Source organism: Glycine max, chromosome 10 (genome assembly GCF_000004515.6).
Source record: "Glycine max cultivar Williams 82 chromosome 10, Glycine_max_v4.0, whole genome shotgun sequence".
NCBI lineage: Eukaryota > Viridiplantae > Streptophyta > Magnoliopsida > Fabales > Fabaceae > Glycine > Glycine max.
In genome coordinates, this window is record NC_038246.2 from 43690015 (window position 1) to 43703625 (window position 13611).

The following is a 13611-nucleotide window of genomic DNA, read 5'->3' on the forward strand; positions in this document are numbered from 1 at the left end:
TTTGTGACAATTAATTTTGATCTAATAATTAATTTGTTTACATATATAAATTATAAATAAAAATTATAGGTTTATTAAGATAAATTTACTAATGTATTTTTTACCTTATTATAATTAATTTTGATATAATAATATATTTTTTTACTTATATAAATTTTAAATAAAAATCATAGGTTTCATAAAATTCATATATATAAACAAATTAATTATTAGATCAAAATTACTTGTCACAAAATTTATTATCTAAATTTACATGTAAATTAAATATACATTAAAAAATTTAATATTACATATAACGACATTAATTATTTTACAACATAATTCATGTAATATCTTCATACAGTTGAGTTCTAGAAAAAAGTCACAATTCAGGGCCCAGTTCCTTAGAATTCTAAGTGAAAGCCGATGACAAGGGCAAAGGACGCTTTGTCAGACTAAGAAACGAATGAGGCAACCCCCACCAAACATTCAACAAGTCCTGTTTGACTATCACGTATTTATTTTAGTATTTACGTATCATTTTTTCCTGTCCTCCTAAGGGGCGTATATCCCTACCTACAACCATACTTATCCATCAACGTTTTGTTTAAAGTTTAGTCTGTAAAATACGACTACCTTAGTCTTTTTTTTTTCAGACTACATTCTACAAGTACAATAGATATTGTTCCCAACAAACAATCTCACATCGTTTAAGAGTTGAGACAAAAGATAATTCACCTAAACCTATCGAAATTGACTTTTTAAGGATAAAACCATGACTCCATACACGAGGCTGAGACCAACATCAAAACAGATAATACCTCAAATATGTCATCTTTCATTTTTGGTGTAGATAAATCCTTATGGTACCAAAATTCAAGACAATGCAACTATTGGCAATCCCTTCAGAATTGCAAGAATGCACTATGGAAGAAAAAATAGGGGGGGTAACACGTTTAAAATTCTATCCAACTTCTGATGTTCATCATATCTATGAGAAGAGATTTTGATCATTCTCAGTGCTTGCCTCGTCTAAAATCACAAGCTGTATGGTCAGTAAGATACCTATACATCTTCATTGAACTCAGTCTACACATCATATACTGGCATCCTTTCTTCAATTGGTCCACGACAGACAGGGCACCTTTTACATTTTTCGCAGCAAGTGCTATTATCCACATTAGAAGTCCGAAGCAAAGGGAAAAAAAGAAACAATTAATATCTTCAAACACAAGTCGCTCATAACGTATTTGCATGCAATTTAACGAATAGATTCTTTACAAAAGCAGCATACTGCTGGAAATTTCCTCACTAAAATAAAAGGTGATACAAAGCACATGAGACCATTTGGTTTCAGAAAACGTTTTCTGTTCTTACTTGATTACTTTTAATTATAAAAATAAAAATGGTGAATTTTTTATTTTGTTTCCTGTATTCAGAAGTTTGCAAAGGAAACAGTGAATTTTTTTTCTGTCTCCATTATTTGTTACACAAACTTTTCAAAACAGAAAATAAAGTGTAAATATAATTATTAAAAATAAAAGAAGAAAATATTCTCTCAAACCAAACTGCCCCTTAGAGTTCCCTCTTTGGGGCTTGAGTATAGAAAAGTTAATTGGGATAGTGACAGAAAAGTATCAGACTGGAGCAAAGCAAGGGCTTGTACCTGCAAAGAATGTGATGCCTGCAGGGAAGTAGGACCACATTAATCTGCTCCTCGAAGCAAATTCTGCATAAGATCTTCTCCTGATACATTTACCATTCAATTTGAAGAGTGTTAGATCCTGATACACTTGACAGTCATTCAAGTACAAACAATGAACAAAAATAACCTACAAACTAATAACAAGAATGTTTGTACAAGATTATATAAACTACTTTTAATAGTAAAATCAAAGTTGAGAATGCTACATTTTGAAGTCTTTCATACTCATCCTGGCTAAATTTTGTAACTTGTGTCTGCTCGCCCAATGCAGCTTGTAGTCTCCAAATCTGTGAGTTACAAGGGGGATTATTGAAATGTATTTAAGAGGTTAAACCTTCTCGAGTAATTGGTTTAACTAAGGTAATATTAAATAAGGAAACAATATCTTACTAAATAACGTGGTAGCTACATATTTTGATATAAGGAAACATCTTTACCTCCTCAACCAGATCTGCCCTAGGCATTTTCTTCACCGTATCAGGGGTGAAAGTATTATACCTAAATAGTAAATCAAATCACATAATTAGAGAAAAGTTTGATTATCATTATATACTGTTGAAAATAGCAACTTTATAAGGGGCAAATACTTATTGTTGTAAGAGCCACTTGAGAGCATAAAGAGAAAGAACAAAAGCTCGTCTTATTGCAAGCACACTCCAATTGTTAACTGACGTAGTAATAACTATCACTGATAAATCAGAATTGAACAAGATCTCCACAATTCTATTTTTGAAACAGACACAGAAAACTTTGCTAATTTTAGAAGAAGAAAAAAAATCATTACACTACACAACTTGAGACTTCCAAGAGAAGGATATGAAAGTGATAACCAGGTTCCAGGATTTTAAAGCTCTCAAGCATGGGGGGAAAAATGCTAATGACATCAAAGATATGCAATATAAAGGCATAATGTAGGGTAGAGTACTGACCCAGGACTCCCAGCACAAAAAAGTCTAGCTTCTTCCTCTCTACTTCCTTCATCTATTGACCACCAACCAAGCAACCTGTTAAGAGGGAAAGTGCAGGCAATGAAAAACTGTCCATGTCAGTTCATAAACTTTTTCAAGTTTTTCTAAGTTCAGTAGAGAATCTACCGAAGACAAATTCTTTTTTCTAGCCAATCAGATGTAAACTTATACCTTGACCCACGTCGAAAGAACCCAAAGCACTCACGGGATTTTGATGCTATGGCTGAGTATCTTTCAGGAATATCTCCACAGTAGAGTAGAAGAACTATCTTCTCTATTAATCTATAAGCTGCAAATAAAACCCCAGCTCCTTGCAACAAAAAAAGTGGGGAAAAAATGACCCAGTGGGGCAGATTCTTTGCACTGGATGGTGTTCCCTAAAATTTAAATGAAAAAAAGAGAGGAAAGAAAATCAAAAATTGAGGAAACCTACAAACTCCGAGAACATAAATGACAAGATTTTTGCTAGCAATTATCATACCTCTAAATGCATAAAAAGAAGTATTTGGAAACCAATGAATGGAATTTTCATAATATGCCCACCGATATCCTGTAGATTGCAGAACCCATTTTGCTGTCTATCTTCATCTGTGTAAACAACTAAGCCTCCTGTCCTAAAGTCTAGGTATCTTATGGTATTTGACGATGAGCATGGTTCTGTAATATGACAGCCTCCATGAATAGTTGGATTGTGCCACTTTGTACAAACAAGAAACGCAAAGCACTGTGCAATGCTGCAAAAGAATACAAGGATTCTATGAAGGAAAAGGCACAAGATTAAGGTCAAATACATAACAATCTACCAGAAGATATTGATCATACCCGAAGTTAATAAACAAGTCCCACCATCCTAGAGCTGCAACATCACCTGAAGGTAATTGAAATAAAGTTAGTAACAAAAAGTTTGAGGAGTATCAATCACTGTCAAACAGTGAAATTTGCAAGGAATGCGACCAAAGTAACACAAAACAGCACAAAACCATACTGTGAGCAAATCAAACATAGACAGTATATATCCCCGATTACACATATTTAACGACTTGTTTTCCTAAGCCATCTTGACCAATCCTCATTGTTGGAGGAATAGACCAAAGAAAATACAGCTTACTTTCATAGATGCATGCAGATGTGATAGAAACACATGGGAAAATGACTATTTATTATTTTCAGTTCTGTAGATAAAAACTGTTTGAATATATGTGCTGACTCCAGGATGCTGTATTTATTAGTATCTGTATCAATTGAAGTATTTCATGGAAGACAACCTACTCTAGATACTTGTCTTCTTGTATCCTTCAATTTTGTACCAATATCAATGTTTACATTAGTGTCACTGTGTAAATATGCCTTACTGTTTGTGCCAATTTCCCTTTATACGCATCTGTTTCTTTACAGATACATTAATTCATTCTTAGCTTTATTAGAAGGACCCTTTAAAGATTATTTATGACATCTCATTCCCTGTACTTTACATGAAGTAACTAAATACACCATTTCCTACAGTCTGACAAACCAATAGCAAACATTCTAAGCAATGTTAGAATGTGCATAGAGAACTTTTTTATAACCACATATATGCTATAGTGATCATAATTCCTTACTACACATCATGTTGAACTTTTTTATAGTATACCTTTGTTTTTACCAGCTTAAAAAGGAATTTAGATTACAGAAGTCAGGATGAGTACAGCTTATATCACAACTATATAATTGACTTTCAGAATATGGAAGATTGGTTTCTTAATGTTCAACCATGTCAAATACCTTCAATCTGTGTTGTAAATTGTTTCATCTTTTTTGCAATTAATATTCGTAGGCTGGGTGCTAGGTATAAATTGAGGAACAAATAAAACTTCATCTAGTTTATGTATCGATAAAAATAACTCAGGATACCTCTTGATCACAATGCCAATATAAGGAACTGTAACTATTTGACAAGAGTGGTTATTTAAAACCCTAGTCCCACCTCTCACTCTCCCCAAAAAAATCATAAGATTAACTACAATAGATGAATTTTAACCAAACAGGGAATTAAATCTGTAACTTACAAAATAAATTTAGAATCTCTATTGAGTTTTAATGTAAGAACAACTTAGTTCCAAAATAAAACCCGATCTAAAGTTGGTCTCCTAAATTTTTCATTAAATAAATAAAAGTCATTGCCCGAGAATATTGCAGGCAGATAATGTCTTTAAAAGAGTCAGTTTCATAAATCAGAAAAATGTTGTGGAAAATTAACCAACCAAGGTTGTCAAACTCGAGAATCTACGTAAACTCGTGTAGCTTTTGTAAACTCGACTCATAAACTCAACCCAACGAGTTAATAATATTAAAAATTCTTTTAATGACATATATGCTCTCAAGGCAACAATAATTTGACATTTCAACTCCACAATAAAGCAAAGTAGCAAACCACAATAATAGTGTTATAGTACATTAATATCAAATAAGATTAAACTACATAAATGATCAAACAATTGAGCCATAGTAAAACACTAATATTGTGGGGCCAATTGGAGGCAAAAATTACATTTTGATTTCAAACTCTCTTGACTCGAGAGTTTACACGAGTTTAAAGAGTTTACCCGAGTTTAAAGAGTTTACCCGGTTTCATCCATAAAAAAGTATGACAGCGAGTTAACTCGTTTCCTCCACCTAGAATTGTAAACACGTAAGAGTTTACTAGTTAACTCGAGAGCTTGACAACCTTGTAACCAACATCACAAACACAATAGACAGAATAGAAGCTCATCATATGATCAAGAAAAGGTGGGGAATGATAAAGTCATATTTCAATAGTAAGAAGCAGCTCCAAGTTAACAATGAAATTAGACAGAATAGAAGCTCATTATATGATCAACAATTGTTATCAAGAGAAACTTGAAACTTACCACATATCTTTAGAAGGGTGAACACAGTGGCAGCAATAAAGAAGACCATGGATATTGAAATCCAGAAGTGCTAGAAAAGAGAATTACACAACTTAGTATTGAACTTTTGGAAAATAAAAGCAAACCAAAGATTACATTATCAATTGAGTAAAACACTTAAAATGTTCTCTTTGTAGTAGACAAGTCTTGAATAAGGTATATCAATTATTAAGATGAGAACAAAAGATATTCATAATAAATCCCCCCTTTCCTCCCTGCACATGATTACTTGTAATGTAGGAAGGAGAAATGAAATACAGAGAAAGCACATGAATATTAGAAGATCACCTCAATGAAAGGAAATTATCAACATCATACACATTACAGACAAACTAGAGTTATCAACTTATATAATGTATAAAAAGGTTATAACAACTGTTGACGCCCAAGATGAGATGTGCAATTGGTAGTTGTAAGGCTCCTATTGCCTAGAAACAACCATTGACATTATGATGAAATTGAGCACACCAAAATGCAAGGGATAAGGTTTCATACTTCATACCAGCGTGCTGCCCTACTCTTAGGATATAAAGACACCAACACTTACTAACTACCTTGTACAAGTGTCAATAATCCATAATGCAGTGGCTATCCATTTCAACCAGATAGCACTTTCCATAACACAAATTATAAAACACCCCTCAAAACCCTGGGCAGTGGCCTTGCATGCAGCGCACACACAAACACAGGGCATACCATATTTCTAAAGCATACCATATACAGCAATTTATAAGAATGAAATGTGAAATATTATTCAACTTGAATGTTGGTCATCAGACATCGAAATGAATGCCCAAAAGATAGTCAACTGCCAACCAAGGAATGAATCATTAAAATGAGTCAGTAAGTCACATTTGATACATAAAAGGATAATTGTCAATTCAGTGCAAAACAAGGACAGAAAAAAAGAAAAGGGAAGTTGCAATTTTTTTTTTATATTTTATAGAGCTTGAAGATTCTTCTTTTCTTTTACTTTCCATAAAGCAAAAACAAAGAGACTTGAATTTTGAGTACTAATTTTCAACCAAAATTAAGTATAATCTACAACCACAATGCCATACACATCAACGGATTTTAAATTATGGATAATCACAATCTTATTGCTGTTTCTCATTCCTCATTCCTCTATAGACTATAATAATAACACTAAGTAATTCACTGAGGATTTGAATAAATATTACTTAAAAGTCATCAAATCTTGGTATTTTAAATTGCCAAGCAAATGCCAGTAGAGACCTTATTCTAGGCTATTACAAAACATATCAATGATTAAATTAATTAGTCAACTAATGAATAATACCCTACCGGAAGAGTTTCCCATACTGCTTCGTCGGTCAGATTTTCATCATCTCCAGGCATCAAAGCCCTACACATCCTATGAAAAGGCATTTTTGTCAATAAAACATCCATTTGTCAGAAGAGAATGTATTGCAGCTTGCAGCTAAGCAGCTTGTATAATTTATTAACATTGAGCAGAAGCATGCCTAGCCATACAGTTCAATTATTAAAATCTTTTAAGTTGTGAAACTTCTCAACAATCAAAATGATTTGTTCAAAGCATACCCAAATATGCAGGTTACTTTATAAATCAGTAGATAAAGTTGAATGTTTGTGGTGATTTTGTTGCCATTTTTTATTTTATTTCAGACAGTTCCATCTAATATTAAAGAAGATGAAGGACTATGAATGGGTTATAATATATCTGCAAACTGCTTATGAACTACTTGAATATAAATTTTGGTAAGCTTATAAATGGAACAAGACAATTACCTGACGTTATCAAACAAAATCGCCATTTCAAGAAATATCAGGGGCATGAAGACAATCCTTAAATTCATCACTGCATCATTACAATGAATACTATTTAATTTGATATCATCTTACAATTGATAACATATCACAGATTATCTTGGTGTGAAGATACAGTTGTCAACAAAATCCATATGGCTGCACCACAAGAAAATGTTGCCTACCATAACTGCTCCCGAGATGCATACAAAGAAGTAGCTCAAATGCAACAAGTAGTGGAGTTGCTACGAGTGAATGAAAAGGAGCCCACTGCCCATAAACAACTTATTTTTAGTTCAGTAACAAAAACCTACTACAGGATAAATTTCTAATTTTCCACAAAACATGGAAGATTTTCCAAGAAGCATATCTCACTTGGCGATCATGAGGCATCGAAGGAGCAGGCAAGGAAAACCTGCCTCGTGCTACCACAGCATGAAAAGCCCATAGAGGAAAAAATACCTTCCTGCCAAAAAGGACATGTTACAATATTAGCTATTATAGGAATAATATGATCTATCTTAATCTATATCTTCTTTGCAATAATATTTTAAGACATGATTATCATGAAGGACTTGCCCATGATTTACATGGAATGATCAAATGTTTATGTTCAATTCAATGTTTGGCATAACATAAATGGTTGCACATCAACATGAAAATAACACACCCATATATATTCCCATTTCCTGAGTGTGACAAACTTGAGAGTGCTGTTAGTTTGGATCATACGGTACAAGATCTCAGCAGGACAATATAGCATCCATATGGAATGAAAAAGGAAATGCCATAATTTTATTGCTATCAGTAAGACTTTCATGGAATAAAATCCTATAGGCTCCCGTACAATCATCATCTCACACATGCATCACAAGAATAATCATTTCATGTTCAAAACCACACAGACAACCCAGGATCCTTTGATGATTATTCTCATCGGTACAATTCGGTTGGGGACAGTACCCACCAAAGTTGTGACTGATTAGCGAGGCAATGGAGAATATTGATCATAACGCTTATGCAGTACTATTATCATGATTAGCATAGCAGTAGAAAAGCATTCTTTTGGAACATAACCAGGTTAAGACATGAGGGGGGAAATTACTTAACACTTTCAAGCAAAGTACTTTCATCCTTACTAGCTGAAATCAACACCAGTTAGCCAGTACAAGTATCAAAAGATCAAATTATTAAAATAACTCAAAGGCATCTCGTCTCATCTCATTACCAAGGAATAAGGGGAAACTGTACAATAATAATAAATAGATAACACAACAGAACAATAGCATATAAGGTAAGCAAGTTGCCTTTCTAAAAGGAAAATAATAAAACATCATCTCAAGGTAAATGAATGCCAAATTTTTTTCCCAAAATTACAACAAAAAAAGAAAAGAAAAAGGAAACATCTGCATGCATTGAAAATCAAAAGGGGGAAACAAATTAGCACCGAGCAGGGTCACTAGATATGGTAATTGGAAACAAAAATCATTGAAAAGAGAGAATTTTGGTGTGACCCTTTGATTCATTTCCACTATTTCTAAATTGGGTATAACCAAAAAGAAAGTGTGTGAATGAAGAAAGAGAAAGAGAAAACTAACCACCATGAGTGACGAATGACATGATCAAGCTTGAGAGCAAGGGTAATAGTGAAGGTGAAAAGTAAGACATGAGCTACCAGAGCCTGAAGGGCCTTCGCCACCCTTCTCCAACTCATCACCCTTCTCCGAACCAGCATTTTCCCACACGAGAAAGAAGAAAAAATGGACAAAAGAGAAGCACTTACTGACACACACAGAAACTGAAACAACTCACTTATATCTCTCTCTTTCTATCTATCTATCTTTTACAAAAACTGAAACTGATGACAAAACATCGCAGAGGATGCTACCAAAATTCCTCGGAGGTTGCAAAGAGAGTGACTTGGGAACAGCCTCAGCTTCTTGCGTTACATAATAAATCTTTGCCTTTTTTAAAACATTTTCTACTCTCTCTCTCTACCTTCTCTTCTACGCTAAAGAAACGTTTATATCCTACTATTATTCATTTATTAAATAATTATTATATGTTTAATATCTTTATATCTTTATGTTGAGTGCGACACTGAATGGACGAAAATACCCATCTTTATATCAAATGGAATCAACTTCAGAGTTCGAAAAGAAAAGTAGAAAACTCAACCAGGAATCTTATATAAAGATGAATTCCACTAAATAGTTATAAATTGTATTTATATTTTTGAATAATAAATTGCTTATAAAGGAAAAGGAACAGACAGAGACTTAAATTAAACCTAGGACTTTTTTATTGAAAAAAGAAAAGAGTTTTGTTGACTGCAAAAATGTTTTAATCTTGTATAGAAACAATAAGATAAAACAGTTAACATAATTAGGAATATTTGAATTTCTTTTTTTTAATAATTTGGGTTCTTTTTTATTTTTCTTTTGACCTGACTAATTATTATGACAACTCGGCCAAAATTTTACTCAATTAAATGCAAATTTACTTCCGGAAGAGTGTTTTTTTTCCTTCAAAACTGACATGATTCTATTTTTCCGGCTAAGTTTAGGTAATTTTGAGCAATTGAATTGTTAAAGCTATTTAAAATTGGACCAGCAAAAATATGGAGTCCAATCTGTTTAACCAATACAGATAATCCAAATTTTAAACTAATATGAAATATTGACTTATGAAATGGAAGGTGGGGATAAGTTGGGAGAGAGAGAGGGCTAGGGGTCGGTGTCGTCCACCTATTCATTAGTGGAATTTGATTTTCATTTTTTTGGGGGTTCACTTAGTGAAATTTGATTCCATGTTCATATTTTATTTCATTTCTATATTCAACTTCTATTCTATTGGCCTTTTTGGAAATTGAAATGCCATTTTTTTATGAAAACATTTTTTATTGCTTCAAAGTCGTCCGTGTTATATCATACTATTATTTTTTGAAATGGATTTGTATGAGTTGGTACGAAGAATATCATAAGAGGGGTGCCTTATTCACACAGTTATTGTTCAACATCTTAGCCATACATACACGGTACTTTAAAATTGTAGTACGGTCGAAATGGAACATTATTTTGAAAAATACATACAATTTTTTTATCAATAAAAATTAAACACGACATGTGTTTATAAATTCAATTAATTATATCCCTTTAATAAAAGTATACTTGATTGGTTGAGAGGATCGAATTTACCCAGATAAACCATGCCCTTGTCTCATTTTCTGGTATTTTTCTAAATCTATCCACCCCTCTTTTATTACCAAGGTTTAAGTAGGAAAACTTCTTTTAATTTTTAGAAACATTTCATGTTTTATAAGTAAGAAAGTTATTGTAATCCAATGAAAAATATAATCCAGAGTCCATATCCAATTTAATATATGGGGTATTTTTGTTGAGATTATTGCTAATGATGGCCACAGAAGAAGATATGTACATTACGTCAGGATTGTTTTATAAATGTGTGGACCCCAAAACGAAACTTGTCCAGTTTCACACGTCTAATTAGCCTCATGGGATTGGCCAGTGGATGTTTAATTAGTAAACTATATTTAGTATTTATTTGAATAACCGAATTTAACTAATAGAAATATGCATGATCTTTTATTCCTTCCATTTAAAGCAAATTTTTATTTGGCACTGTATTTATATGAGAATTGGAATTATAATTAAAACTTCATTATCTCGAATCTTTACTACGTGCATAACAGTCCACTCGAGTAGTGCTTTGAAGTTTCCACCCAAATCATTTAAAATAAACCCACCCTACTGTGCAAAACACGGTTTATTCCATATATAGTCAAATAATACAGACTTATCCGAGCTGTTAATTAAAATGAGTAGTAACTCGTGAGTTGATCTGATTAATTGGGGTTTACAAGTGAGTCAAAGTTTTTTTTTATAAAAAAAAAAACTAAGATCAATTGATTACTAATGTCAGTTGGAAGTTCATGTTAATGAAATTTCTTCCTCTCAATCAATTTTTTTTTTATCATTTATGAAGATTGAATTTGAACTTAATAAAGAAAATGAGTTGAACTCAAGAACTTATTTCAAAAAATCAAATCCAATTATACTCGTAGCAATAATTTATTGATAAATTTCGGTTACTCTAGAATCTATTCTTAAATTTACCTGATTAATTAGAAAATAGTTCACATTTTTTTAATTATCGGTTGAAATTAAATGCCAAACTTCATATGAATTTTCAAATTTCGCATTTAAATTATTTATCAAAAATCATTATTACGAGTATTATTATTAATATAACATGATTTTGATAAATTTTTAGTCTTGTAAGATACGAAGATTGTTTTTTCTTACGAATTATCTTTTAACAGAGATTTAACTTTAACATTATTGATCAAATTTATTTCGTTAGGATTTTAGTCAATTTGCTTTTCACTTAAATTACATTGTTCATTGTGAATAACCTAGATATTTTTAATTTGCCAAGAACGTACAAAACCTTTTTTTTATGGAAACTATACATTTTTCATCGGTAAGTTACGTTATTATGGGATAACCAAGTTGGGTTGATTTAAGAGCATGCCAACGATAGTGGGTAGTCCATGGTGGAAAGAGTACGATACAAAAGGAAGTTTCCTCGCCATTTAAAAAAGTTAAGCAAGTAAGGTCAAAATCCAAGATATATAGTTTGCAATTGTACACCAAAGGATCAAGTTTATCAATTGTATGGTTGGGGTAGTTGTGAAAGAAAATCAAACATGGATAATGAATATTAAAATTTATTTGTTACAATCTTATTATTATTAAAACTAATAAAATTATGTTTAATTTTATTTAGTGATTTAAATGTTTTTGAATTTGTAAGGCTTATTTCTCAATGATCATTATAAGAGTAATGATTACTAAATGTATTTTTGACGATAAAATACCTATAAAGTGTTATAAATAGAAGTTGTTGATTCTTAAGCTTTGGAAAAAAATTCAATACACCTTCTATGTATAGTGAGAGTGTAAAAGAATTAAGAACTATAATTCTTTACCATTATAATGACAAGAATTAATCTCGATTCAGTTTATTTTATTTCTATTTCTATTATAGGCTTTTATTTAGTTCCAAAAATAAAATAAACATCAATTTTTTTTAACATTTAAAAAATAGAGTTAACTCTCTTTCCCTCTATCTTTATATTATATCTCATATGTCAAATATTATAATAACTATTATATATATATATATATATATATATATAATTATATTATTATTTAATTGTAATATATATTTATATTATAGAAATACTATATACTGAGTGATACTTTTTATAAAATTGCTTTATTGCACTGTTAATTCAAACAATGATTAATCCATAAAATAATAATAATATATAGACACAATTTTTCAACTTCATAACAACCAATGCCAATAAATTACTTATATAATTACTCTTCATTACATAAACTTTATAAATATCATGTTTTAGCTTCATATTGTGACTTGTAGCCTGTGCATAATTTTTCCTTTTTAATATATAAAGATAAAGATTTGTTTTGTTTGGTTTGGTCTCCAAAATAAAAGATAAAATTTCTCATGGTTCCTCCATTTTCTCATTTCACACTTTCATGATCATATGATTTCAACTTTAACAGGATTTTTGACACACCTAAATGATTTTTGGTAAATCAGATTTTAAGAAATTTTCTTATTTGTATTATCTTCTCACTTTTCTTTCTATTTTATTCTTCTTTTAATTGTGTTTGTAGAAATAGAACAAATATTACATTAGTTACAATTAGAATAAGTTTTTCTTTCAATTAAAATTATCGAGTTTAATTTGTATTCTATATTGATTGGTTTGTATTTTTTATTATTATTCATTTTATCTAGAGTTTTCATCATATTATTTGAGATCACTTACTTTCTTAAATGAATAGTTAATCTTTTAATCATTTATTTTTTACTAATAATTTTCTTTTTCTTTACCCTACCTTTTCAAATACATATTTATCTGTTATGGTTTGCTTCACTCACTTTCCACTTTTCATTAGATAAATATACTTTTAAAATAATGAATATTTAATTTTTATGAAACATATATTTAGATATTTCTTTCATTTTATAATCAATATTATTTTTACCAAAATTAATAAAATATATTACCAAACAATGTTTTTAAAAATACCAGTTATTTAGTATTTTCTTATTTTGTTCAAATGACACGTATGTTATTTGTCAAAATATGTTCATTCGGCTATCGTCGTGACCACCTGTGCCG

General features: G+C 31.0%; 1 protein-coding gene across 4 annotated transcripts; it reads right to left on the bottom strand.

Moving 5' to 3' along the window:
• Positions 1–797: 797 nt before the first annotated feature.
• On the bottom strand, positions 798–9379 carry LOC100794581 (uncharacterized). 4 transcript variants are annotated; one of them, XM_006589314.4, is made up of 15 exons: positions 8969–9378; positions 7746–7836; positions 7556–7640; positions 7353–7422; positions 6888–6957; positions 5544–5613; positions 5257–5307; positions 3475–3520; positions 3134–3386; positions 2824–3029; positions 2614–2688; positions 2122–2182; positions 1891–1971; positions 1646–1725; positions 798–1147 (listed from the first exon to the last, which is right to left on the bottom strand). In XM_006589314.4, exons 1-15 carry the CDS (start codon positions 9103–9105, stop codon positions 1069–1071), a joined length of 1455 nt encoding a protein of 484 aa, XP_006589377.1. In that variant the 5' UTR covers positions 9106–9378; the 3' UTR covers positions 798–1068. The 4 variants fall into 4 exon arrangements, 3 of the variants coding, with proteins under 3 accessions (XP_006589377.1, XP_006589378.1, XP_014618789.1); XM_006589315.4 differs by lacking the exon at positions 5257–5307; XR_001383270.3 differs by lacking the exon at positions 798–1147 and having other exon boundaries at positions 1673–1725; positions 2075–2182; positions 8969–9379.
• Between the last annotated feature and the right edge of the window lie 4232 nt (positions 9380–13611).